General features: G+C 43.0%; 1 protein-coding gene across 1 annotated transcript in view; it reads right to left on the bottom strand.

Annotated features, from left to right (window-relative positions):
• The window catches only part of celf2 (cugbp, Elav-like family member 2), a 181722-nt gene extending 155589 nt beyond the window's left edge, over positions 1 to 26133 (bottom strand). Inside the window, exon 1 of the mRNA XM_063905342.1 lies at positions 25933 to 26133. Within this exon, the coding sequence (XP_063761412.1) occupies positions 25933 to 25985 (53 nt within the window). The 5' untranslated portion in view covers positions 25986 to 26133. The remainder of the gene's footprint in view (positions 1 to 25932) is intronic.
• Between the last annotated feature and the right edge of the window lie 428 nt (positions 26134 to 26561).

The following is a 26561-nucleotide window of genomic DNA, read 5'->3' as shown; positions in this document are numbered from 1 at the left end:
CTGTTGCGGTGTAATCACATCTTTTAAATGGAAAAAGGGATGAATCTCGGGAGGAACGATGACCACTGGGCCCGTATCTCTCCAGTCCCCCCATTGGCGCTCTTTGTATCTCCGAATACTCCATCACACTCACTTTCAATGAGCAATATATGGCTCTTGCTAACTTTTTCCGAACTCCTCCTACCTGTTTTACTCTCCAAGATCCTGTCCAAAACTTTTTCTTTGCTTTTATTTAATCAGATAATCTTTACAGTGTTGGCTATCTTAATTCTCTCCAATTAGGGGTCGGATGCAGAGTGCTTAGCCTGGCTATCACCGAACTGCAAGTGTTAACATATTGTTACTGTTAGACATCAGTAGTCTAAGCAAGAATGATATTAGCCTTTGCAGACCATTTACATGCACACAAACCTATATAACACACTGCTGGAAAGGGAAGACCCAAAATAGCACAATAGGGCTTCTTTAAAGGAATATATTTACTATTAATATTCTTAGGAAAAATAGAGATAGTGATGTAGTTCCAAGCTAAACTTCCTAACACAAAGTATAGAGCTCTGAAAACCACCTGTCCCCATCCTCCTCTAAATTTCATCTTTTCCCCTCTGAGGTTATCTCTCTCGCCCACCCTTCCTGTGTTCCCCACATGTTGAGTGAGGAGTAAAAAAGGACAAAAGGGAGGGTGTCACACTCCACCCCCCCCGCCCTCCCCTCAAGACGCAGACATAACAACACTTGAGAGTGGAAAAGCAATATCATACAAAAGTAGAACAATACTCAGAAACACACTGGTACACAACACCGCGGCAATGGCTTCGAATGCCGCAACACAACAGGGAGAGTTAGAGGAAGAGAGAGGGGGATGAATGCAGGAGTATCCTCAGATCTGAAGGCAAATCCCCCTTGGTGGTAGTTCTGCTCGAGCGGCTGGCACTGACACATGAATATTTCATACTGTTGATGTTTAAATCCCATCATTTGCGATGCGGCGCGTGAGCGTGCGTGGAGATCCATTGAAATGAGGAAAGAAGAAGAAAAAATGCATGTGTGTGTGAGAGAAAGGGAGTATGTTGATGTATAATGCATAGTTTCAGTAAGTTCACTTGTGATATGGTCTATTGCATCTTCATTTCACCATTGTGAAAGAAGTGGACGTAATCGTGAGTCCCTTTAAGCGCATATTGCCCCGTGTTAGCTCATCCATGTGCGGCTACGGCTGTTACAAATAAAAACACGGCGTGTGACATGCATACACAAAGGCATGTACAGTAAGCCCCACATTCACATGCAAACGAGTCTTTACGGCTCAACATGGGTCAGGTCAGACGCTATAAAACCAATTAGTCAACCAGGTTCAGAAACTAGTTCACATTCTGGGTTTTAGAGCACGCAACTAGAACATGAAGGCCTTGTTTCGAGCAGGTGGGGGGGGGGGCAATACACCAAGATGGGCCTCGGGGGATGAACATCACCCACAGTTTATCTGGTGTGTTGCATGGGGCTGCAGATATGGCATGAGATGTTTTATTTCATGTTCAGCCTTGGCCAAAGGGTGATTTCCTTTTTTAGAATAGCTGAATTCAATTTGATCAAATCAGAAACAGTTTAAAAAAAGGAAAACTGGTCTTATCATAAGATATGATGGAGTTTGTGATATGGGACACCCCGGGTAAGCGATATGAGGCTTGAGAAAAGGGGCCCAGTCAGTATCACACCAAAACTTTACAAGCTTGAAACAACTAACAATAACCAAATACCCTAAAAAAAATCTAACCCCAACTACTAAATGATCCCAAAACATTGTTTCATAACGTTAAGGTTAAAGCCAGGCTGAATTGGTTGAAAAGTCAGTGGGCACACATAACTCCTTGGTCTTATATCTTATACAATAATAATCAATGGTTCAGTTTTACCATGCAGCTAAGATAGGCTACACATTGAATACAGTTGAAAGTAAAGTTGAAGCAAAGGTTAAATTCCAATTTGGCATCTGAACCCTTTTACTTTTCACCAATTTAAGTAACATGAAAGTGTTTCTTTGTTTGACAGCACCAAAAAAAACAAGTGCTTTAAATAAGCCCTACAACCTGAGCATTACATAATATAAAATGGCTATTAGCCTTTTCTTTTGCATCACTTGTGACGTACCTGCATTAGTGAATCCATTTAATTGTATCAGTAGATTATGCTTTTTTTAACAGATCAATTTATCTTTCCACTGTTGCTGGGCTTGAGTCTACATTACAGAGCAACCCAGCCATTTCCCTCCAACTCATCTCCCAGGCTCACTCACTGTCTCTTCTTGACCACCCCTCTAAGTCTTTGCCTTTTTCCAGGTAAGCAACATCATCAAACCCTGACTCTCCATTCTGACTTCCAAATGCACGATTTCCCGGCTAATAGAGTGTACTCAGAAATGACTAATCGAATCGGAGCTACCAGGAAAATTAATTTAGCATTATGTTCTTCCAAAATTGTAACAGGGAGGGCCGGCAACCTTGTGTTGTACCGCCGCAGGGGAAAGTAAACAATTAGAGACTCTGTGACTAATGAATTCCGTGATTAACGAGTGTGTCGGAGGTAAATCTCTACAACACTGACACACACGTATGTACAAATAGTTACACACTCAGAGTGAGGCGCTCTTTATCGATACAAAGCACTCATGGTTGAAGTGAAATATTCCGCGCCTCTTCCAAATTCTTTTTTTTCCCCCCAACCGCCAACACAAATAGCTGGCATATCCACTCACAGATTGTGAATGATAGCAAATGTGTACATCCTAGCAGTGTGTGTATGTGTGTTTACATGTAGAAGCAAGAGAATGAGGATAGAATTGGAGAGCGTGTGGCGAGAGAACTAAGATAAGGCCAATGTGGTTTGTATTTCCTTCCCCGATAAAGAAAGGAGAGTGGTAAGGGGTAGATAGTGCAGCTCTGCAGAGGGATGGCACCTCGGTGGCAACATACTGTTAAACCATCAGCACTGTGGCAACAACATCCAGGGAAAAAATGGGTGCACACAAACATTTGATGAATGTGTCCAGAAAAAATTTAAAAACAAGAAAAAAGTATCTCAGCTTCTATCAGCTAGGCTCTATTATACACAAAACCCAATGGGCCGGGTCCCATCTGGGGAGCGGGTAATGATAAATATAGAGAGAACATTAGGATTAGATGAGTGTGCGTGTGTGTGTGTGTTCACGTGAATAAAATGCATAAAATCCCCAAAGCGGAGGCCACAGGCTTAATTGAAGGGTGTAGTGGCATGGTGATAGATAAGAAGAGACAGAGGAGACAAATTGTGTGTTACTCTGTGCACATGTGTGTGAGAGAGTCCCACAGCGCTATAATGACTCCCCAAGGGAGTAGGACCTGGGGCTGAGGCTCCCCCCCTGACTCCCCTCTGTCAACCAGGAGGAGGTCTGGAGGAAGAGGAGCAAGACAGAGATGGCGGTGAAGGAGAAGAAGTTGGCGGCGACAGCTGTCAGCTCCTCGGGACAGTAATTGGTTGGCTGAGAGAATGAGAGAACACACACACACACACACACACACACACACACACACACACACACACACACACAGACACACACGGCTGCACATACGCTAACCCACCACCCAAAGTCGCCGGCGGTCATTAGCCTCTTCCCGCCTGGCACAAGCACCCCAAACTTTCACACCTGCAGGGGGTTTCCCGGTGGCACAGAGCAGGGGTTTGAGGATGAGGAGGAAGGGGTGAGGTGGGCCCTTTCAGCATGACACCTCCAGTCACATCTCAGTAAACAAGCCATCGAACCCCCACCCCCCCCGCTAGAAACTGTGAGCTGGAGTGGCAGCTCTAAATCACACATGACAGCTTGACTGACAGGCCGGTACTGGCAGAGGGAGGGATGAAAATATGAAAAATAATAAGCTGTAATATTATCCAGACAGGAGAGGAGGGGTGGTGATGGAGGAGGAGGAGGAGGAGGGGGGGAGGGGGGGTTGATGTGAGGCGATGAGGGTGGCAGGAGTGGCTGCAAGAAAATGAAATTAAATGTTGAAGCTGTGACTTCCAACATCGAGAGCATCAGAAAGAGTTGGATTCATATTTTCATAAGTTTATGTATGGATACTGAATAAAGGGATTGGCAGGGAGCACCATGGTCTCCTCTTTTTCATTTGTTAAAAAGAAACAAACTATCTTGAAAGTAAAGTCAAAGTTACATGTTACATGATACTGGTAAAAGTCAGTCAGCCTTCACTAATCACTAGTAAAGTAGTAAAACTGTCCTTCTTAGTACCCTACCTTTCATAGTTTGAGAAAATATTGTTGGCACATCGTATGAAATACTACTAAACTGATTTTTTATACATTTCTTACATATGTTTTCCAAACCAAACTGTGAATGGAACCACAACCATGGTTTTGATATTAATGACAAAACATATCAATCATCATAACATCATCTGTCTTACTGGGGGTGGATGATATGACCGTCTCGTATCTCATTTAAAAATGGCCATCGGTATCATCAGTCAAACCCTAGATAATAAAGTAACTGGAAGAAAAAAACAGTCCAAAGAAGAATAAGAGGAAAGCAACAGAGAAAGAGGGGTTAAAAAAATGTGACAGGAGAACAGGGGGGAAAAAATTCAATATATTTTTAATCTAGCGGATGTAATCAGATTATGCGTCTGCCAGGAGCGACGTATTTCATAAGGAATAACCAGTTTCGGGGAGGGAAGAGGAAGCGGAGTGGCGAGGAGGAGCGGTGGAGACGTGCACTTTGGCTGGCCGATCTACATCGACACTGACAGATTCTAATAAATGCGCTGGGAGGCGCCCGGAGAAACACAATGCCGTGTAATCATTTTATCATGACAAACCGGAATTCCAATGCTGTCCCATGTGAGCCCAGCCAGGGGAAAATTGAATTAACTGTGAATTGCTCATGCTTGGGGAATGGGGAAGAGGAAAAAAGGGGGACAGGGGGGAAGAGGATAGACAGAGAGTAAGTGGAGGAGGGAAAGAACAGAGGAGGATTTGGCCTGCTTTAGTTTTGGCAGTGTTTCTGAACTCTTGGGGTTTAGAAGGCTTCACAGAAGAGCTCCAATTTCATCGGCTTCAAGCTAACGACGCTAACGCACAGATCCAATACTGATGCACTCCAGACATGCATGACTTAGCATTGCAGAAAACATATTGCACACTTGTTAAATGAGACGTGGACGCCCTAAAGTATCCGAGGGAGGGGACTATAAAAACAATCATCCACATCTGCTAACACATGTTGAAACACTCTTCTGCTACACACACAGGTGTTAGTAATACTGAGCGTGTGAGGATCTTTCACTAGCTACATTTATTCCCTGAATGACAAGTAAAAGCAGGTTTTGGGAAGATTGGCACTTTGGCAACCACAGAAGCCAAAGTTATTGTTGTGGCCATGGTAAATTACTGCCTCCAGCTGCAACCACTTACTTCATGGTAGTTTTTGTAAAGATACATGTCAATTTTTATCTGGGAGCTTGTATTCTCAAGAAAAATCCACTTAGTTGTGCATCAAGCAGTTCCAATATTATTGTGGCTTTAAAAAACACCTTTATTTTAATCTTCTGAAGAGCTATAAGGGTGTGCATCCCAACATTTCAGATGGTTTGCAATGGCTGTATGTGTGAATACTTTGGTCCAATGTAGACTAGGTCATGTGAGTGTGTGTGCATCAGCTGTTGAACCTGCTGTTTGACGGAGGATATCATTACAAGCCTTCAGAGCTCAATATGAACTCTACAGGCAATTTCCAAACTAAGAGAAGAGACTCTTTCTTATCATGTTGCATTGCTCAGCTAAAATGTCAATGCAAGCATACAAGCTAAAGGCTAATCATGGATGGCTGTACTGCAGCCACAAAGGTTCTGGTAAAGCACTCAAAGTCGTTTGGTGAAGGCTTACAAACGCCAGAGGAAGGTTAAGTTAAACAGAGTATCAGCTTAGTATCTACTACAGCTGAGATAGCTCGCAAACAACTAGCCATCAACCAACACAAAGATATGCATGACTTGCTAATAATGTTAGGGGAAGTTAACTATGAAAATACGGTTGTGTGAAATAGTTGACATTCCACCTTCTGTTTCCCTACTTACGTCACTATTTACATGGCTGGAAAAAAAATCTAAACATGTTTCATGGGTGCGTATTTTCTAGGGTTTGGTTGGTGGCCACAGTTTTTGTTGAGTTAAGCTGTGTGAATTGGCTCTCAAAACCAGCTATGATGGTGTTACTTGTATTATGGTAGCTTGGAAACAATGCACCATGCTGCCATGTGGTTAGTTTTCAATATAAAGCAGATTTTCTCATCCGAATTTCCACATTTGGCTGCGTATCCTTGAAGAATTATCATGTCAATCACTACATATAGCTCAAGAGTGAGATGCAGTTATCTCACGTCTGAGACAGTGCCAGAAGGTAACCAGTGTCAGCATTAAACCTGCCATCCGGAGAAACCTTTTTAAAAGACTACAACTCATGTAAATTCTTAACCGTACTCTTAAATCCAAACCCCATATGAAAGTTAAATAAATGTCTCATTTTTGATAGAATTTGCTCGGCTTCCTTTTTATCTCTGTGGAGGCATTAGGAGCTCTTGAGGAAAGACGTTAAAGATCATGCACACAGAAGGAGAACAGAATCTGCCCTGCTGCGGCCTGTGACTTTAGATTAGGGCCTGTCAGGGTTTCGGGGTCGCTATGGATACAACCCAGATGTATCGCTGTGGAAACGGGAAGTGATGACTGCTGGGAGATAAACGGCTCGATTCCTCCCCCCGCTGAAAACATCCCGGAGAGGAAAATGAACGCACACACATGCTGTACATACCCATGTGGCACAAAAAAAACCACCACTTCCTCTAATCCTTTAGCCTTCCACACAATCCCTCTCTCTCTGTGCCTTCTGCTTTCACTCTGTCACTCCTTAATCATTTATATCACAGCTTTGACCCCAGCTATTGAGGATGAGGCAGAGATTTGCATAATTAGCCCCACTTGGTGACCCACTCCAGACCTGATGAGAGTGTCTCTAGTGGGCTTGCTCAATTTCACATATAGGAGACTGCGTACAGTAAGATAACCAGAGCTAAGATCAGGGAAAGTGCCAAACTCACGACAGACAGACACAAGAGTGCATGTTGTAGGTCTGTGATAAAGAAGTATTGCCACAGGATAAGAAGAAGAGAGAGAAACTAGTATCGTAGGGGCTTTGACATTAGCAGTGCTTCAGACAAAATGTCAAGTGAATGAGATAACTTTTCAAACTTCAGACATTAGAATGACAGTGGATGGGTTTCTGTGCAGTACTAAAGTAGAAACATTGCATACGGAATGAACAAAATAGTTCTCGACAGCAAACATTAAAGTATTTAGGACGATTACTTAAGTTAAACACAGTGATACAACACCATTTAAATATGCTTAATTTAAGTATAGTGAGAAAAATGTACTTCAGTGTCAAAAGTAAACACAATAATGTTTTACTTTATCATAATTGGTTGTTGAGTTGTTCATGGTTTGCGTGTACAATCTTAGTATGAGAATCTAAAGCTGTTAAATAAATAAAGTGGAGTAATAATTATAATTTGCACAGTGAGTAGCATAATTAAAGAGTCCTCCGGTACAGAAGATTAATGTTCTGGTGTTTCTTGGTACTTGTGTTCCAAATGTTGCATTGCTCATTGTATTTATTAGCTTTGGTGAAGAACATATACAGGATGTATGGACAGTACACATTGCATGGCCTAAAAACTGTTGAAATATGTCAAGAAAATAATTGGAATCCCACCCAGATCTCTTGTCCTGTCATTGTAAAGTTACACAAGATGCAGCGTAGTGATTTCACAGAAAGCTCTTAGCTGGAAATGTCGCACCATAGTTTTTATTGTCAAACCACTCACCGCCTTACACAGAGTATATGATGTAATAAACGGTGCTGTTGCTACATTTAACTGAAGTACATAAGGTCATCAACATTTGATCTTAAGAACCATATTATCATGCAGTGTATCTACTATAATATGTCAATGTAAATCCCCCACCGTCATTCTCAGATTTCAACGTTTTAAAAGTTATCTCATTCACTTGACATTTTGACTGAAGCAATGCTACTATGAAAGCCACTAAAATACAATGTTCTCTTTGTTATTCATTTAATACATGACTCTTGGAGTATTGGATGGAAAGGCAGTTATTCTAACTGATAAAAGAAAAAGGAAAACCCTACTGTGATTGTTATAGCACTATATTCTCAGACCAAATAAAACTCTTGGATTTGCTACAGCTGCACGACCAACAAGGCATGAAAGTACATGTACTTAAAGCAAGCATTTCAGATAGGATGAAGAAAAAGGAACAACTGCAGGAATAAAATGATGGATAGATGTAACGTAGAGTAGATGTGCAGAGGAATACCATTAAATAAAGCAGCACTGCAAGAGCACGTCCAGACAGAGTGGTCTTAAGCCCAAGGGATGCCAGCCTTTATCACACACACACAGAAACACACACTCCAAACTAAAGCACCTCTCATCTGCTTGACAGTGCCCCACACCATTAGCTTTTGCAAAGATTTATTTTTTGGGTTATGTCATGCTCTGAGTTTTCCTAGAAAACAGCAGTGCCTAGTTATGAAGTAATAGCCTTAATCAGCTGCTGGCTCTGCGCCTAAACCTGGGCTTGTAGCTTCATCATCGCCGTTTGATTTTCTCCATGGATACAGCAAAGACATCCCAAAACAATCCCACTTTATGACAACATGCCCCAGAAGAAGGGAAAATGAGGCCCTGAATTGTTGGAGAAGAATGAAGCGGTTGTGTAAGTTAGAAACAGAGTCTGTTGATACATGAGAATCACATTAAGCCGATGACATCTTGTTTTATTTCGTCCAGCTGGTGCGCCACGAGAAAAAAAGAGATGAGCTGAATGTGACAGACTGAATAAAGCAAAAAGCAAAGTGAAAGACCGCGAGTCAAGGTAATTTCCACTGACAGTTTCCAACACAGTCATGATGGAGAGCTTTTTGGAAAGTTAAGAGAGGTAAGCAGTGGAGGGGTGTTACGTGTTTGCTAAAGTCACATGGCCATTTCTTTGTGTCTGCTATAAAGCTTGATGCATACAGGCCTGAAAAAGCTTTTTCAGAATACATGCATTAAGCCAATACCACCAGCCTTACAACTAACATGTGGGAAGGATTAAGCAGAGCACTGTCCCTGCTCTACTCTAATAGGGTTCAAGAGAACGAGACCAAGAGGGCTGCAATTGACTCGTGATAACCCAAGCACTTCATGGTTTCGCTCCCAGTCTTGAATATACACTAGATTAAGCTTTGAGGAACCAAACACTGTAGAGTTATATAACACTTGTGTTTCACTGACTAAGTCTTTACAAGTCTGTGAAGCCAAATAACCACAGTATTGATTAATAGGTGCTCTTATAGCAGGGATGGTATATTTAACAGTAAACTAAGATTTATGATGCTGCCAAATACCATTGGACGGATGTGAACATTTGAGACTCAACACCTGCCAATACAGGCCTGCTTTAGGACACAGAGGCCATGTATAGAGCTGGCACATACAGTACTTAAATAATAATTTTAAAAAATGGCAGCCAGCCAGACACTAGAAATCTCGCAGATGGCAGGAAATGGAGTAGTGCTTTATCCCTTGGAATTATTTTTGTATGGGACAATTCTGAGTCCATGTTATGCCAATGTTTTCCAATCTTTATGGAGCAATACAACATGTAAAGGTAGGAAGATTGGGTGGTGACTAGATGTGTCCAAAAGTCATTCCAGAAATCTGTGACTGGTAAGGTCACAAATCAACTTATTAAATAGGTTTACCGTCACCAAAGAGGCAACCATTTCCTGGAAAAATTAAAGATGTGGCCAATATTGTGATGCTTCTAATTTAGCTAACAAGACTTTAGAGTTGACATAATCTAAATCTTTCACGATTAAAGAATCGAAGCTTCGCAATGCAAAACTGAGATACACTCAGTGTTACACTGTCCATGATGTCGGTGTTTAAAATTAGCTAATGCTTTGGACACAGTGCTAGAATGGGATTTACTTCTAGAAAGAAGGAGAACAAAAGCGATTTATTTTCATACTCTGATAAAAATGAAATAAAAGAAGCATATATAATAATTTATGTTTGGTGGCTTATAGGTTTAGTGGCTTATAGGTTTGCAACAACAGTTGCTCATCCTTTATACTCATGATTCGCCGGTGTTTCTTGCCAATCCAAGCCTCACAAGTGCTCCACCTGCCTGTTACCTCGTAGCACTGTCTATAAAAAAAAACCTAACACAATGTGAATCAGTACCACCAGGGCCTTCAGGGTTACTTCTGTATCCTTGAATGCCCCCCAATGCCTCATTCCATTTACTGTGATGCTCAGTCAGTATCTCTCTCAGCAACACGTCCATCCCAGCAGCTGCAGACTCAGGTGGAGGGACTGCTCTGGATCAAATGTGGAAGTGGAGCGTGAATGGTGGAGAGCTACAAGCTACATTCTTAACTGCCACTGCCTCTCCACAATGTCTTATTCTCTTTCCACTGGAGTCACTTTCGGCCGATCAACCTGCGAAAGGGTGTGAAATAGCGGCACTGAGATCTCATCCATCAAATCCACATGGAAGGCCCCCGGAGAACTGTAACCACATCGTAGTAAAACAATGAAAGAACTGGGCTTCCATCTTCACAAAGATACTGAGAAATTAAAGATGTCTGTCATGGATCACTTTACTGGCTACCAATACGGTCTGACAGATCACTTAAGAGTCTGCTGCCATCAGCATGAATCTATTTGTGAGATTAATGGTGATCAGCTTGACAACTAGGCCTGCAATTGGTTGCTTTTCTCTGTTTAATACGGCAGTATTGAGCTCATAGTCTCCTCCACAGCCCTCTCCATCCTGAGGAGCTTTAATCTCCCACTGGGCCTCTGGGCGACCCATCCAACATACATTTGCATACATCTGCATATTTCCCATTAGGCTCCACTTGTTGCCTTTTCATGGAAAACTCGGATATGGTGATGATCACACTCGACGGTAATGGTCCTATCTTTCTCTGCCTTTTCCTTTCTTCCTTTCCTCCCCAACTTCCCCCACCTTGTGATCCCTTGTTCCCACTCCGCTCTCTCTCCCTCCCTCCCTGCCTCTCGTAGCTGTGATCAGAGTGCAATATGGACATCTGATCCGGAGACAAAAGGGGAGGCTCCCCGTTAGATCAGCGGCGCTAGCTATAGTAAACCATCTGGGGCCACTGACAGCCTCCGGCCTGAGAGAACACAATAACAAGACAGAAGAAATGAATTCAGCGCACAATGACCACGACTGAACCACACTAATTACATTAATATGTGATCAACTATTCAATTAGCCCCATTCAGCTGCAGAGCTCAAGAGGTATGGATACATGCAAATGAGATGAGTGAGCACAAATTGTGGGAAAAAACAACATTATGAGACACAGAGTGAATAAATAAAGCGTGTTAACAGGCTAAACATATATATTCTTTTAGACTGTTTGTGTTTAAACAGGGGAGAGGATTTATAGTATAGCCATTGGTGTTGGATGTCTTGTCACATGGGCAATAATGCTGAATGGCAGCACATGATTCAAGACAGCCAGCTGTTGAGGATCAGCCTCCTGTGGTGGAGTTGAGTTGTCGGCATTGAGGTCAAGCCTCCGGAATGAGCAGGCCATTAAAGCAAGTATTTGTAGTGGCCAGAAAGTGGTACTACAAACTTAAGTGAAGTAGCTTTTGTGCTGAAAAATCCTTTTTCCCATTGTATGGAGTAATCTGTAAATTAGTGTTTCATTTTTATTTATTACATGAATTAACTACATCCCAATATATTTTAAATGTGCTAAAAGACAAACCTAGAGTTAGTCACCCTCTCCATTTGGATTTGCCAGATGTAACTCAGACGATTAAACGCAGGGCCTAATAAAAATGCAACAGCTATCATAGGAATGAATGAAGGCCCACCTCCTATGCTCGATCCAGCTCTTTTATACAGCATTGGTTGGGGTTGGTTAAAATACTCTGACCGATGCTAATGTTTGTGCAACTATGTTTAATTTCCCTCAGGAGTCTCTGGATTGCTCATTAATGTCAGATTCATGCCAGACAGGTGGACGGAAGATGCTGGTCTGCCCGGGGTGTGTAGTGTCAGAGTCAAGCTTTCACAGATGTCTCAAGGGAAGTTTTCTGCCTAACTCTGGTCTATGCTGGGAAAACTGCAGCTTCCAACCCAACTAAAGGGTCAGTTCACCCAAATTATAGAATCCCACTTTCCTCCTGGCCATCTCTGTCTCCTACAAAGTCACAATCCCATGCAACTGACCTGCATATTAAATTACGTGACACTAACAGCTAATGGCAAATGATTTACTTTGATTGTACTGGGTTGGTCAAAGGCAGCTATGTCAAAATCTGGGGAAACCAGAATTACTAGCTATTGTTCTCACCAGGGGTAAGTGGAAAATATATTTGTCTGATGAGCATGTGTAAAATAATGACTGCATGCGTGATCATTTCCAAAGCAACACCAGACGGAATAGGTATTTTCACAGCACCTACAGCACAGAAATTTGTCTTGACAGTATTCTCTGAATAAAATATGATGACAGAAACCTTTATTAGCTTCCTATTATCAGGCAAGTGCTATGCTATGAAAAAGAGAGTGCACTAAAGAAGGTGGCATTAAAAAAAAACTTCTCAGCATCACCTTTCCCCGGTTGCTTAATTTTCTGCAGGGTGCTAATCAAGCGCTTGTCTCTGCTCATGAATGTAGAGGGAAACCTTCAAGCATTTAAATGTGCATTTAATTGCATTGGTTCTGGAAGCATCGTTAAGTAAGAGCTGGGAAATACATTTCTTAATGCGACTTAGTGATGCCCGGCAAATCAAAGACCATCAAGCGAATTAATGAGGGTGAGCGGCGAGCGCATTAAGAGTGGAGACGAGGCGGCTCCATAAACAAATACATATCTCTCAACTAGACAGCAGGGACAGAGGGATAATGTGGAAGACGTAATTAATAGACTTCCCTGTCAGTAGGCATGGTACGCTATCCATTCCAGCACAATATGCACCAATAATGTAAACACACACACACACACACACACCTTTTTCTTCAGCTATGATTTAAAAAGGTGCACAGATGCTTCCTTCAGCCTTTGCTTCTGAATAGAGCTGAGAAAGCTTCTAAAGAATAAGGGAGGAACGGCCAGGAGGTGGGGGATACGGCATCAGTGAGGATGGGGCAAGGTGCAAAAGAGTAGAACTAGAAATATGAAACCTTCCTGGTTATTAAAAGCTGTCTTGCGAGGGGCAGCGCTCCTGTCGTTAAGTACTCTTTCAATTATTAACGCCGGCACCGCTTTCATCCGCTGGCGTGTGAATGCCAATACAGCTCCAACACACACTTTCCACGCCTGCCTTCATCTCTTTTCTACTCGGTAACAGGCAAACACACACACACACTCATCAGGTATTCAGCGGTAATTGTCGCAGAGCCGGGTGGAGGGCAGGTCAGCGGTGAGAATGATTATATAAAACTGGATGTTTGTCTGAGAGCTCTACAGCATGCACAAATGCTGAGAGAAGAAGAAAATAACTTCATCATAAATGTAGAATTCCAAAGCCTGAAACATTTTTTCCACCTGAGCGGGCAGCCTCTGGGGGGAGCTGCAGGTATACACTGATAGCCAACATCACTCAGGTCAGGCCCAATTTGTGGCATTTTTCTCAGCTGTCAAGTGCCCGTCAAGCTTCGGCAATAAAGGAGAGGCGATAAGGACAGAGATTTCAGATAGTCGGGATTGAGGCGTGGGCAATAAGAGAGGAAGCTTTTAGGGTGTTATCCTGCCTCTGTGTTCGCAGCTCAAATGTTCCCCTGCCTCCGATGAGACGGGCTCATGTGACAGATTACCGGCCCAAATGTTGCTCGAGTAAAAAGCTGGCACAGGGAGAGATCCAAATACACCGCCGTCTGATAAACAACTGTGTGTGGGGCAGTGTGAGGAAGGAGATGGACGGATCCGGTTGAATGAGCAGGATCATATTCATGCCTGATGTAGTCACCCATGGATGAATGTAATAAGATGTTGTCTGGCATGGAAACACAAGACAACACTCACACAGTCATGCACTTATGGCTGCAGATCTCTGTGACGTTTGAGGGCTTGCAGAGAGATAGGATTTCAGGAAAAAATCTTAAAAAATGATTGAAAACAGGCTGAAATACTGTTTTAGCATTCACTCATTAAGAATATAATTGTTAGGACTCAATTATGGACACAAAAAACACAGCAAAGCTTTTGTTGCAATGTGTTTTCATATAAAGCTTTCTGAAACAGATTGGGAGGTCATACGGTCACGCCGCGCTGATCTCAGAGAACTGTTGCGCTAACGTGCGGCCCAGTCATTGTGCCTGTTGAAAGTTAGCAGAGTAGGGAATGTTGGACTGAGCGTGAGCACTGCTTATCGACCACGGCCGGGCGCGTTTCCACTCTGGAGATGGGACGCGAGGCACTGGGGCGTGCTGACGACCATCCCCCGGGACTCCTGTCCAATTACAGCTCAAAATGAGCCAGAGGAGCGGGCGAGATTGGGCTGGGCGCACCAAGGTGATGAGTGAAGCAAGGAGGGGGCTGAGTGATGGAAAGTAAGGGGGCCAAGGATATGAGTAGCACTTGAAATTAATGGGGCAGGGGGGTGTGGGACTCCCAGGGGCTCGCAGAGGGCCAATGATGACGCTAACTCCACCCTCAATCTGCCATTAGGGGGCGAGAGGTTCTCTGGACACGCACCAGAGCAGGTTCCCCTGATTGCGGAGCTGCAAACATCGAGCACGGTGATGTACGGCGAGTTAACTGTGCATTACACTATTAGAGGAATCCAGACACCCCTGATGCTCAATACAGCTCTGGAAATCTTTAAAGCATGATCACATAACTAAACCAAGAATTGCAGGTTGCAATCCGGATTCCATTCTGACCCACATCACGTAAAAACGGACAAATTGAAAGATTTCTGCAAAGATTTTAATAAGCGCTGGCGTTCAGAGGGCTTTCATTTGCAATGTCATATTTGGACGACTCTTCTCCGAGAGCTATTAGGCAGAAATGTGATCGTCTATAAAAGAGCTCTTGTGTGTGTGATTGCCATTTAATAGCCGGCCATACGTTCACGCTCCAGTCTTGCTTTAATGTTGCAGTGCACCGGGGAGAGGGGAGAGAACCCAAGGCCTCGAAACATCCTGTCCAAATTACCGTCATCTTCCAAAGCGCGGCATCGAGGGGATGAGATGAAATGCTGTCATAATGTTGCTGTGGCGGAGCTCATTGCCTGCACATTCAGCGTGCACAGCCAGAAGATATGACACGGACTGGAATAATAACATACTGACACTGAACACACACTATGATTACAACGGCTAATCTGTTTTGGTTACATATTCAACTCAGATTTAATTAATGCGACGCTGATTGTGTACGGGAAGCCGTGATTGTCTCCATTTACATTTTCACATAAGTACACTTGTATAATTCCTACTGGTTATAATGAAGAGTTTCACTGCGACAAGATGGCCTCTATTTGGTTTGGGAGGATTCAACACCGGCACACGATTTCCCCTTGAAAAATGTCAATTTCAACTTAGAAGATAGTGATTAATAGTATTTGATAAAGTAACCCGCAACCAGTTAAATCCTATCAATAGCGACGTAGCAGGTTCACTCAGGTTCTCTGTTTGACACAGGAAGAGCTTAGAGGGAAAAAAGGACAGGCAGAAAAACACAAAGTTTTTGCCGGCAGTCAGCAATGCTTTCAATACATACAGTCACATCAATGGCACATTAAGACAGTGTAACCACGGCAACAGACACCAGGATTATGTCAAAGAGAGGCAGACAAAAGATCCAAAGATGCTTTGTTTAAAAACACTGGCAACACAATCCTGAGAGAAAAGAAAAGAGAAAGAAAAAGAAAGAATTAAGCGAGGTTTCAAGAAAGAGAGCTAGAAATAAACTCAGGCATGCAAGGGCAGGATATGTGGCTCCTGCTGAGTGAGTGAGTGAGTGAGTGAGTGAGTGAGTGAGTGAGTGAGTGAGTGAGTGTGTGTGTGTGGGTCTATTTATCACAAACTGTCACATTTTAAGGACTTGCAGCCATCTGGGAATAGAAAAGCAGGTCACTACGACAAAAACTGATATGTTTGAAGGCTACAGATCTGCAGGTGAAGAGTTAGTGTCAGGCATGCAAGGGTTTCTGACAAAGTTTGGAAAAGTCTCCAGAAAATGTTACTGCAATGTCTTTTTAAGCTTTCTCTTCCTTGAGTCAAAATGGAGAAACAGCATTTATTAATGATGCTCCATATACTGTATATCAAACATCATTACATCCAATAGCAATTCATATCTTACAGTGCACTGGAACTCTTATTCTTGTATTTTATACATGTCTTCATTTGTGTTGGTTTTTATTGACTGTAAATATAAATGTACTTGAATGTCTCAAGTGTTTCTATTGCACAATATATGTATAATTGACTTTGAAATGCCTGGTGTTCACATGGGCTACATACATAACCTGGCGCTGCCTTTGTGCATCCTTATATGCTTCTAAATATACTCCAAATCCATTTGACAGTAAACTCTGTAGGAAGAGTGGAGGTTTCTGCTTCCCACTTCATATGCATGTCGTTCTCTCTCACAGACAGGCACGCACACACACACACACACACACACACACACACACACACACACACACACACACACACACACACACACACACACACACACACACACACACACACACACACACACACACACACACACACACACACACACACACACACACACACACACACACACACACACACACACACACACACACACACACACACACACACACACACCGAGTATGCGATCTAATGACCATGATGGCCCCGGGGCTCTTGCTTGAGTCATCTGACTGTGAGCAGAACATTAAGCAACAGTCCACTTCCATAAAAACACACAGTGTTTCTGCAGCTGCAGCAACACTGTCTGTCTGCTTCCGCTTCTCTCTCCTCCCCCCCCCCCCCCCCTTGACATTTCAAACTTAATCCAATGTATTGGCTTTCAAAAGCCAAATTCCTCCAGGTCAAGTATAAATCACTTGCAATACCTGGGTGCTTTAAAGTGTTGTTGCAGGGAAGTGATGTTGTACAAAACAAAAGTTCTTTACTAAGCAGAAAGTGGGTGGACAAAATAAAAAGAACATCTTCTCACATAAAAAAATAAGTGTAGCTGTAAAGTGTTCCAGTTATTTTGTCCAACCTCGGTAAAAATTAAATAAACAAGGTAAAACTTTGATCGAAGCAAAGTCAATTTAAATCTCAGAGAGTTAAAATGAAGACATGTAACTACTATACGTATCAAAGTCACATGCTAACAAGCTAACCAATCACAGCACAGAACTAACAGAAGTTCACTTCATTGCCCAAATTTACGCTGCAGCTTGTGTGCAGATGACTGACGATACAACATTTGAATATTTCGCACTGTTTAGTTTGACAAGCCTCCATTAAGGAACTGACCCTGTGAAGCAAATGGTAATGAGGTAAGCCTTAAAGCAAAATGCTAAGGGCGTAGTGAGAGACTCTGCACAGCAACAAAGAGTCTGCAGGAAGTCATCGTAACAAACATAACGCCATGAGTTGGGTCTCAGATACGAGGAATGCAGTGAACCTGTAAAACCCTCTCAATAATGTAAAAAGGGGTTTTCCTTTCTTTCTTTCTTTCACTCTGACAAAACGACTCAAAGTCTGGAGCAAATCTCCTCTGGTTGTTACATCATACAGAATTCCAGATATCTGGTCTCCACCCTGCAGCGCTGTTCCCTTTTCAGTTTGGGTGTGTGTGTCTGTGATCTACTTCATGGCATACACTGAGTTTTGCCAGTCCAATTTCTTATTCCTGCTGTGCTTAATCTCTCCCCCCATGCCAGTACCCTATATTTTGAGGTCATACGGCTTCAACTGGCCAAGTCTCTGACCCCAACACTCCTCTCTGTATCGATATCTGGGTTTATTTTATTTAACAGAGACAAAGGCACATTAATAAAAAATGCTGTATGAAAGAAGAGGCTATTCTTTATATGTGTTCCCTCGACAGATGTTTCGGATTCACCAAAAAGAGGGAAAACAATATTAAAAATAATAATACAATAAAATGAATAAATCATTAAGAATTAACAACACAGGCTCTCAATGCAGGAGAGGACAGCTCTCACTAAGGGTTGTCTGTTGATCAATATTACATTTGTTATCTACCTTTTTATGTTGAAACCTAAACTGGTTCCATCCGGTTGTGTTCATGACTGTGTGAGATGACTTTGAACCCTCTGAAGTGAATCAGCTGTACTTCCTGCTCCGCTCTGTGCAGGCTGCTTATATTTAATGAATAAAAAAACAATCATCCGTCTCTATTTTCACTTTCTGTTTTGTCTCCTTTTTTCCCTCCCTCCAGGGTCACCATCTGCAAGGCAACACTCGCAGCGTGGCACTTCCATAACCCAGGAGGAGGAAAAGACTCTCTCCATTTACCCATAATTCATTAGCTCTCCATCTCGAGCCCTCTGTATGTTTCCCTCTCTCTGCGGTGTGACCGACGCGGGTTTCTGAAAGCTCGTTGGGACATTTTCTGGCAGGAAGGTGCTGACGGTCTAAATGTCATGCCACCATTCAGCATGTTTTAAATTTGACCATTTTTATAGCAAACTTCATTCAGAAAATTCTATATTTTACACTACTGGACATTAAAATCACCCATTTGAACCAAAGATGGCATTCAGGATTTTAATACTAAGTCAATATCTGCATTTTTAATGGACTTAATAGTAAATATCACCAACTTATTAGGTTCTCTATGAGGAAGCATAATTTCCTTTGGGTCAGCTTTAATCTGACGTACTGAAGTGATTCTTGCTAAATAAACAATGGCTCTGATTGGTCGGTTTTTGTTTGGCCTTTGGTCATGCATTGTCCACATTTTCTCTTCCTTGGCTTCACTTCGAGCATCTATCAGTCACGCAAACAAAGAGATTTAATTCCTTCTTTTTTCATTTTTTTTTTTACCGGGCAGAATGCCAATGTTTTCCTTTCCTTCGCTGACTCTCACCCCCCCATCCCTCCTGCTCTTCTTCTCCTCCCCTCCCCCCTCTTCTTCCTCACCACCTCCTCCTCTCTCTTTTCTCCGCTAAGCTTTCCGTTTTGGGTGCAAGCGAAAGCTGTTTATTTATTCAGACAAGATATTTTCCCCCCCTCCATCCTTCCCTCTTTCTCTCACTCATCCTCTTTTCCCCCCTCTGGTTACATGCTTGTAGAGGATCACTGCAAGGGGAAAAAAGGAAGGGTCGGGGGAGAATCCTGTGCATGGAAAAGAGAGGGAGAAATCTGCTGTGATTGGAAGGTGAATGGGAATTTCAAATAGACAAAAAAGATGAGATGTGAAAACAGAAGATGGAGAAGTCTATACTCTTTACCTCCTGTGTTTCCTAAGCCATACAGCACAAAGGCAGTATTGTGTCACACAGGGGGAAACACACACACACACACACACACACACACACACACACACACACACACACACACACACACACACACACACACACACACACACACACACACACACACACACACACACACACACACACACACACACACACACACACACACACACACACACACACACACACACACACACACACACACACACACAAATCATTCCCTCTGGCTGTATTTTAGTGCTGTACTTTGTTACAGTCTTATTCTGGCTCGTAAAGAAGCTCTATACACTGTGTGTGTGTAGGTTGGTGAAAGAAAGAAAGATAGAGACAGATAGTCGTGCTGCAGGTGGTGCATTATTAAACAGATTTGTCACTTTGGTCCAATGGAATTAAATGTGTGATTGTGTGTGTGTGTGTGTGTCTCTGTGTGTGTGTGTGTGTGTGTGTGTGTGTGTGTGTGTGTGTGTGTGTGTGTGTGTGTGTGTGTGTGTGTGTGTGTGTGTGTATAAAGGCTAATGTATGGGTTGCACTGAGCAGTTCAAGTTTGGAAAGAGGATGAATCAAAGAAAAAACAGGGGCTCAAAAAAGAGAAAAAGGATAGGGAAACTATAAAATAAAGACATAATTTAAAGGAAAATACAAGGTTAAATAAAAGAAGACAACAAAATTAAGCACAGGAAGAAAACCAGCATGTGGGCACGCAAAATAAACGGTAAATAGAAAAAGCTTGGATAAAGTTGGCATTCCTTATAGTTTTCACATTTTGATTTACACGCACTGTACAGTGTTAGTAGCTCATGCTGACTGATTATACTGTATATACACACACACACACACACACACACACACACACACACACACACACACACACACACACACACACACACACACACACACACACACACACACACACACACACACACACACACACACACACACACACACACACACACACACACACACGCACCTCGTCATGTGAGGTGTGTGCTACAGTTGGGTTTTAAATCCCTGCGGCTGGTGTTCACTAAGCTGATCTTTGTTTGGGTTAAAAAAGGAAAACAGCAGCAACTGTATCTGCCAAGACAAAAACACTTGTTTTAGTCAAAAATAGTTGTGTCTGTGTGTGTGTGATATGTAAGCCTGCGGTGGGTAATCTTACTTTTGGAAGAAATTGAGCGAGATGAGTACTGGCAACAAATGCAGAGGATGGGACTGAAACACACACACACACACACACACACACACACACACACACACACACACACACACACACACACACACACACACACACACACACACACACACACACACACACACACACACACACACACACACACACACACACACACACACACACACACACACACACACACACACACACACTCACAGGTTGCAGTGTGTGTGAACGATGCAGCGCTGCAACTGAAATATACTTGATAAGGCAGACAAATACCAAGCTCTTAAAGCGGGAAACGCAAACTGTACTACATAATTTCATCCATGTTGTCTCCGTCACTTGATTGAATCAGTTAAATAAGAGAAATGTAGACACTACTTACTACCAACATGTAAACACACTAATCAATAACATTTCTTTGCATTTCTTTGTCAGAATATGTTCCTTGGGCTCTGGAAACTTGTAATTGTTATTCTTGACTCTTATTTTTTGAAGATTATTCGGCAGATCAGCCGATTAGTAAGTAAGTCAAGTAAGCATTTCAATATCCAGTGGCAAAAGAAGTTCCTTAAAAATGCACTTAAAGCCAGGACTAAATGTACCTTTAATAGACAAGGTGGAATTTTCTGAACAATATCAAACCATATATAGAACATTTTTTGCTGAACACCACACCTGGGTGAGTCTCGCTATTTCCCTCTGTTCCCTCCTCTCCTGTAATTTCTAGTCTTTCCCTGCTCCCCTCTCCTGTCTGTCATCTTCCTCCCGTCTCCTTTGTGTTTGGTGACGCACTTTGGTCTGAACTGTGTAATTATCTCTCGCTGATTCCAGGGGTTTGAAGGAATTCAGCCCTCCCTCTCGTTCTCCTTCTGCCTGCCCCTCACGCCTCCATCACTCCGATGCTCAATGCAGTATTGTTCTCAGCCCTGAAAAAAGACTCTGATTGACAGCTGTGGGAAGTGGAGAGTTCAGTTTGAGTAGACCCTCCTTCATGATGCCATTTCTCTCAGTTATTTCTGCATGGCGACTATAAAAGACCCAGTTGTGGTGCGTCATTTGGCAAAACACAACAATAACTAAAAGCATTGCTCACTGATATCCTGGTCCCCCTGGATAATTAAGTAAAACTGTTTTGCAATTGGAAAGAGAAAACTGTATGGAGAAAATCTTGATACAGTTGTTAGTGACTGGTTACCAGAAGCACTATAAAAAAAGAGAATTGGTAAGGTGGTAAAACTATAAAAAACAAATAATTTCTGACATTAGGTAGAAGCTGCTCTTCATATTATAGCAGATGACTGTGAAAATAAGAATATTGAAGTTTGACCCCATAGTAAAGGTTTCCCATCCAAAAGACAATCAACTTTGATCTGATATTCAAATCGTGAGGAAACATTTCCAGTCCGTGCCCTAATTCTGTTGATTTCCCCTCATTCAAACATCAGCCTCTAATGCGCTCCGTACAGAAAAGCCCTACTCCTGAGGGCACCGAAGATCGGCAACATAAGGCTTCTCAGGTGTTTCCTCCAAGAATAAATCCCTGGAAATAGCTTGCTGGGACATCACATGGCTGAAACCCGTCATCATTCACAATCATGCGTCAAATTCAGTTGCAGCCAGAGAGGGAATCTGCACAGGGAGGCAGTAGAGACTGACATCCCGATGGAAAAAGTGTCTAAAATAACGACCAAATAAAGCTTGTTTCTACATCGGAAACACAGGGACGGAAAAGGAAGGAGAGGAGGATTTTATATCTGATTTTGATTCAAGCTAAATACAGGATGTCTTTTTCATATAGGCTTCAGTGTACCGTTAGTCAAACACGCTTTTGGCTTTTTCAAACATGACATTTTTTTCAAAAAACACTTTAAACTTTGTAAATCTCTCAGCTTGAAAATGCTAAAGGTAAAACACAGACTTCACGGGGGAAATATCACAAACGGCTTTTACCAAAATGTTTTCACTCTAAACCTTTAGTTAAACCAGTATAATCCTGAGCGGGGAAAAGGTTCTGGCTTAGCACCACACACACTCTCACACACGCTATCAGAGGGGATTTAAAGATTCCAACAGTGGTCCTGGTAATTAGGCGGATGGATTTGAGCCTCTCTCCGCGTTCCGGCAGGATATAAAGCGACACATAATGCAAGCGGACGAACACTTTAAGTGGATTAATTAAAACCAACACAGCGGGGTCAAAGGTCAAGCCCCCTTTCGCTCTCAACCACCCCGACTCTTCCCTTTTTTTTCCCCTTTTCCTCTGAAACTGCAGGACGGTGCACCTGCGTGATGATTGGATGACGGTGAAAGCAGATATAAAGGGAGCAGCGTAGGAATGACGGTGGAGTTTTAAACTGATTTCCCCCAAAAATACGCATTCCAACTTATTTTGTCGTATTTCTCTTTAACAAAACACTTTTATCTTCCTGTCTCTGAACATCCAGCCATGATTTAACCAGACAGTAATAGAATAAAAACCTGAGCGCTCCTCTCTCCACGCCCTAATTGAATCCAGAACACACCTCGCCGTGTGTGTGTGTGTGTGTGTGTGTGTGTGTGTGTGTGTGTGTGTGTGTGTGGTAGCTGGATGTAATCAGATGGAATTAATATGCATGCTGTTTCTCATTATGGCATAACTGAACTGCACTTCAGATATGTGACGTGCACTGCGAGAGGCACCGACCGATTCCCTACATCCATCCTCCGCGCTCTCTCTGGAACATGAGTGTGTGTACATACATGTGTGTGTGTGTGATATAAGATAGCAGATAGTGAATGCTTGTGACACACCTCGCTGCTGATCAGATAACACTTGCTTTAACACATGTATGCACACACATTTGTCACTTGCATTAACTCCTTATTGCATTTAAAGCAAATCGAATTCCACGGAGCTGCATTAATCAGCTAATTGTGCTAATATGCATATCATGCTGCCTAATAGTGTTACAGCAGTGAGGGCTCATCTTTCATCTATCACAATGTCCTTGTTTTTATAATTTGACAAGATCAATGATGATGCAACAGATCGCTCCTTGGATTCTGTCACTCAAAACCCCCCAAAAAATCTGGATCCAGCTGTGTTATCTTGAGTCAAAATTAATAAAATGATATCTGACTAAATCAAGTGTTTACGCTCCTTTATGGCTTCCCTTTGTTCTACTGCTTCTGGTGCTTGATAACAACAACAACACACACTTTGTTGTTAAAGCTGTGTTTATGACGTGTGTGTGTGTGTGTGTGTGTGTGTGTGTGTGTGTGTGTGTGTGTGTGTGTGTGCATTAACTGTGTGTCGGAGAATGACTGAGGTGAGTCTCATTACGGAAAGAGCGACACACACACACACACAGTGCCACCGAGGCGCTTCATTATGATAAATGATTGAGAAGTGTGTTTGTGGGCGTGAGTGCTCGTTTGTGTGTGTGCCGTTGTACGTGTGTGTGACCCCGAGAGAGTGTGAGTGACGGCCGGCGGTAAGCTGCTCTTTATTAAGATGCGCCGTCTTTGGAGAGGGACAGCTGCTCCTGCCTCTTATCTGGAATAACAAAGGTTTAATAAAGAGGAGAGACAGAGGGGAGCTAAATAATCCTCTTTCACTCCTTCCTTTGATTCTTCCCTCTATCCTCCTTTTGCTTCCTTCCTTCCTAATGACCAATCATACTCTCAAAATGCCAAAACAGAAATGAAACTCTTACCCTGGGACAGTCTTTGCAGGATATTTGTCCATTTCTAACTTTCATCCTCAGTTTGACCTTTGGACTTCAGTAATCATGGCTGCCATGAGGCCAGAAGTATCAAAGTCTAATTTATCATCCCTCTATCTTGGCTAAAATTAGCTAAAAGTCAAAGACATTTTTAATGCTACCAGGAGATGTGTCCCTGTTAAGCAAATAGACTGAGAGGAGACGAGAGTGTGCCCAGAGAAAGTCTGTACTGTGGCTATTTATGTGTGTGTGAGTGTGTGTGTTAGGTCAGCTGCATGTCCTATTTCTCACTGAGGATGGTCACCACGTTTGGAAATGACATCATTTAGCCCCCCCCCCCCCTGGTCTGTCATTGAAATATGCCTGCTCTACATTACTCCACTCATTTTCTATTTTGGATTTGTGGATGATAATGGTGGGATGGAGGGTGGCAAGGGGGGGGGGGGGGGGGGTGAAGGTGATAAAAGTAGGGAGAGACAGCATTAAAAGAATAATTTGATGGTCTTCAGGGTTCGGTCTCCTCTCCCCCGTTTCTAAAATAGAATTTGTGATAGTCCCCGCCGCTGCCGCCCGAGTCCGTCGAGGGAATAATGACTTATTTATCAAATGGCTGAAATATTCAGGGACAAGGCCTTTTCAAAATCCAGCTTTTTAAATTCATGGGCTTTTCTGCAGAGATGCTTAATGACAGTGGATGTATTCATAGTGATTTGCAGAGCCTTATATCCTGCCTATATGAGTCTAATAGCTGTTTGACAAAAAAGAGAGTGCTCACTCGAGACAAGGGGAGCAAGAAAAAAGTTTCATCTTTGACCTCATGGGAGGTTCAGAGAATCGTCTCAGGACCGCCTCCTCCTGCCAAGCACTAAATGGATGTGTTGCTGAAAACATGTTTTGCAGCTCCGGAGATAAAATGTAACACTCTCTAAACGCGCTCTGCTGCAGGCAACCAGCCATGAGTAAATGTTTCAAGATAAATTCCTGGAGGGGCTTACTTTTTTTTTCTCTGGCAAACAGTTTGAGGGACCAAATCAGCATGGGGGGGAGAGAGAGGGAAGGAAGGAATAGGGAGGGAGGGAGTGGTGGTGATAAATGAGTGTTATTTCTACTTCTACACTGGAATGGAAGTTTGGAGACGGTGGTGGTGGTGATGCAGCGCCGGGGTTAACGAGATATACGCAAACACCGAGCAGCTTGCATGCGTCAGCCTCATGATAGAGAGAATGGGAAGAGGGGGAGAGGCTCATAAAGTAGACAGAACGCTGCACATTACAGCCAAACGGCGCAAACCGTGCGTAATTACGCGCCAGAGCTCAGAAAGGCAAAGGCGACCTCCTGCCTGCGCCGTGTCCCACCCTTATTTCCTCCACAAAAAAAACCACACTTCTGTCTCTGTGCCTTCTCCGCTATCAACACGCTATTACTACGAAACTGACACGGGCGCTTACCTTAACACGTTCCAGCTTTTCAGAGGGTCCAGGTCTGAAATTATAGAAACCATGGTTGACTTTGCTGGGCAGCACCGGGAGAGGGAGGGGGTGCGGCAGAAAAAGATCGAAAGAAAAAGCGGCGCAAAGGCTGTAAACTCCGTCTGCGAATGGCAGCGATTGCTTGGATGCAACCCGTCCTGGTTGTTCAGTGGGTGATGAGCGCTGTCAAAGCTCTCTCTCTCTCTCCCCCTCTCTCTATTTCCCTCTTCTATCTCATTTTCTCTCCCTCTCTCTCTCCCTCCGCCCCCTCCCGTTTAAAGCCTGCGCTCTGCACACGCGTCTCCGAGCTTCCTCCGGTCCCTCTCTCACACAGCCTGCTGCTGCTGCCGCGGCTGGAAATGCAGGAATGTACAGTAGATGAAGGTGAACGCCACATAGGAAACTAATCTAGACCTTTTCTTTTTGTTTTTGTTTTATTGCACCGCGGGGAATTGAGTTTACGATACATGCGTAAGGCTCGCACACTGCAAAAAGTGTCCATCTCAGCGTCTTTGTTTTTCAGACTCAAACCACCTTCGATGATTGTTTTTTAAGTCATTAGGGAGGATGTGCTTGAGGGTTGCCTAAGAAAAGTATGATGACTACAA

Source organism: Eleginops maclovinus, chromosome 17 (assembly GCF_036324505.1).
Source record: "Eleginops maclovinus isolate JMC-PN-2008 ecotype Puerto Natales chromosome 17, JC_Emac_rtc_rv5, whole genome shotgun sequence".
In the NCBI taxonomy this organism is placed as follows: Eukaryota; Metazoa; Chordata; class Actinopteri; order Perciformes; family Eleginopidae; genus Eleginops; species Eleginops maclovinus.
This window is presented reverse-complemented; position numbering and strand designations above follow the sequence as displayed.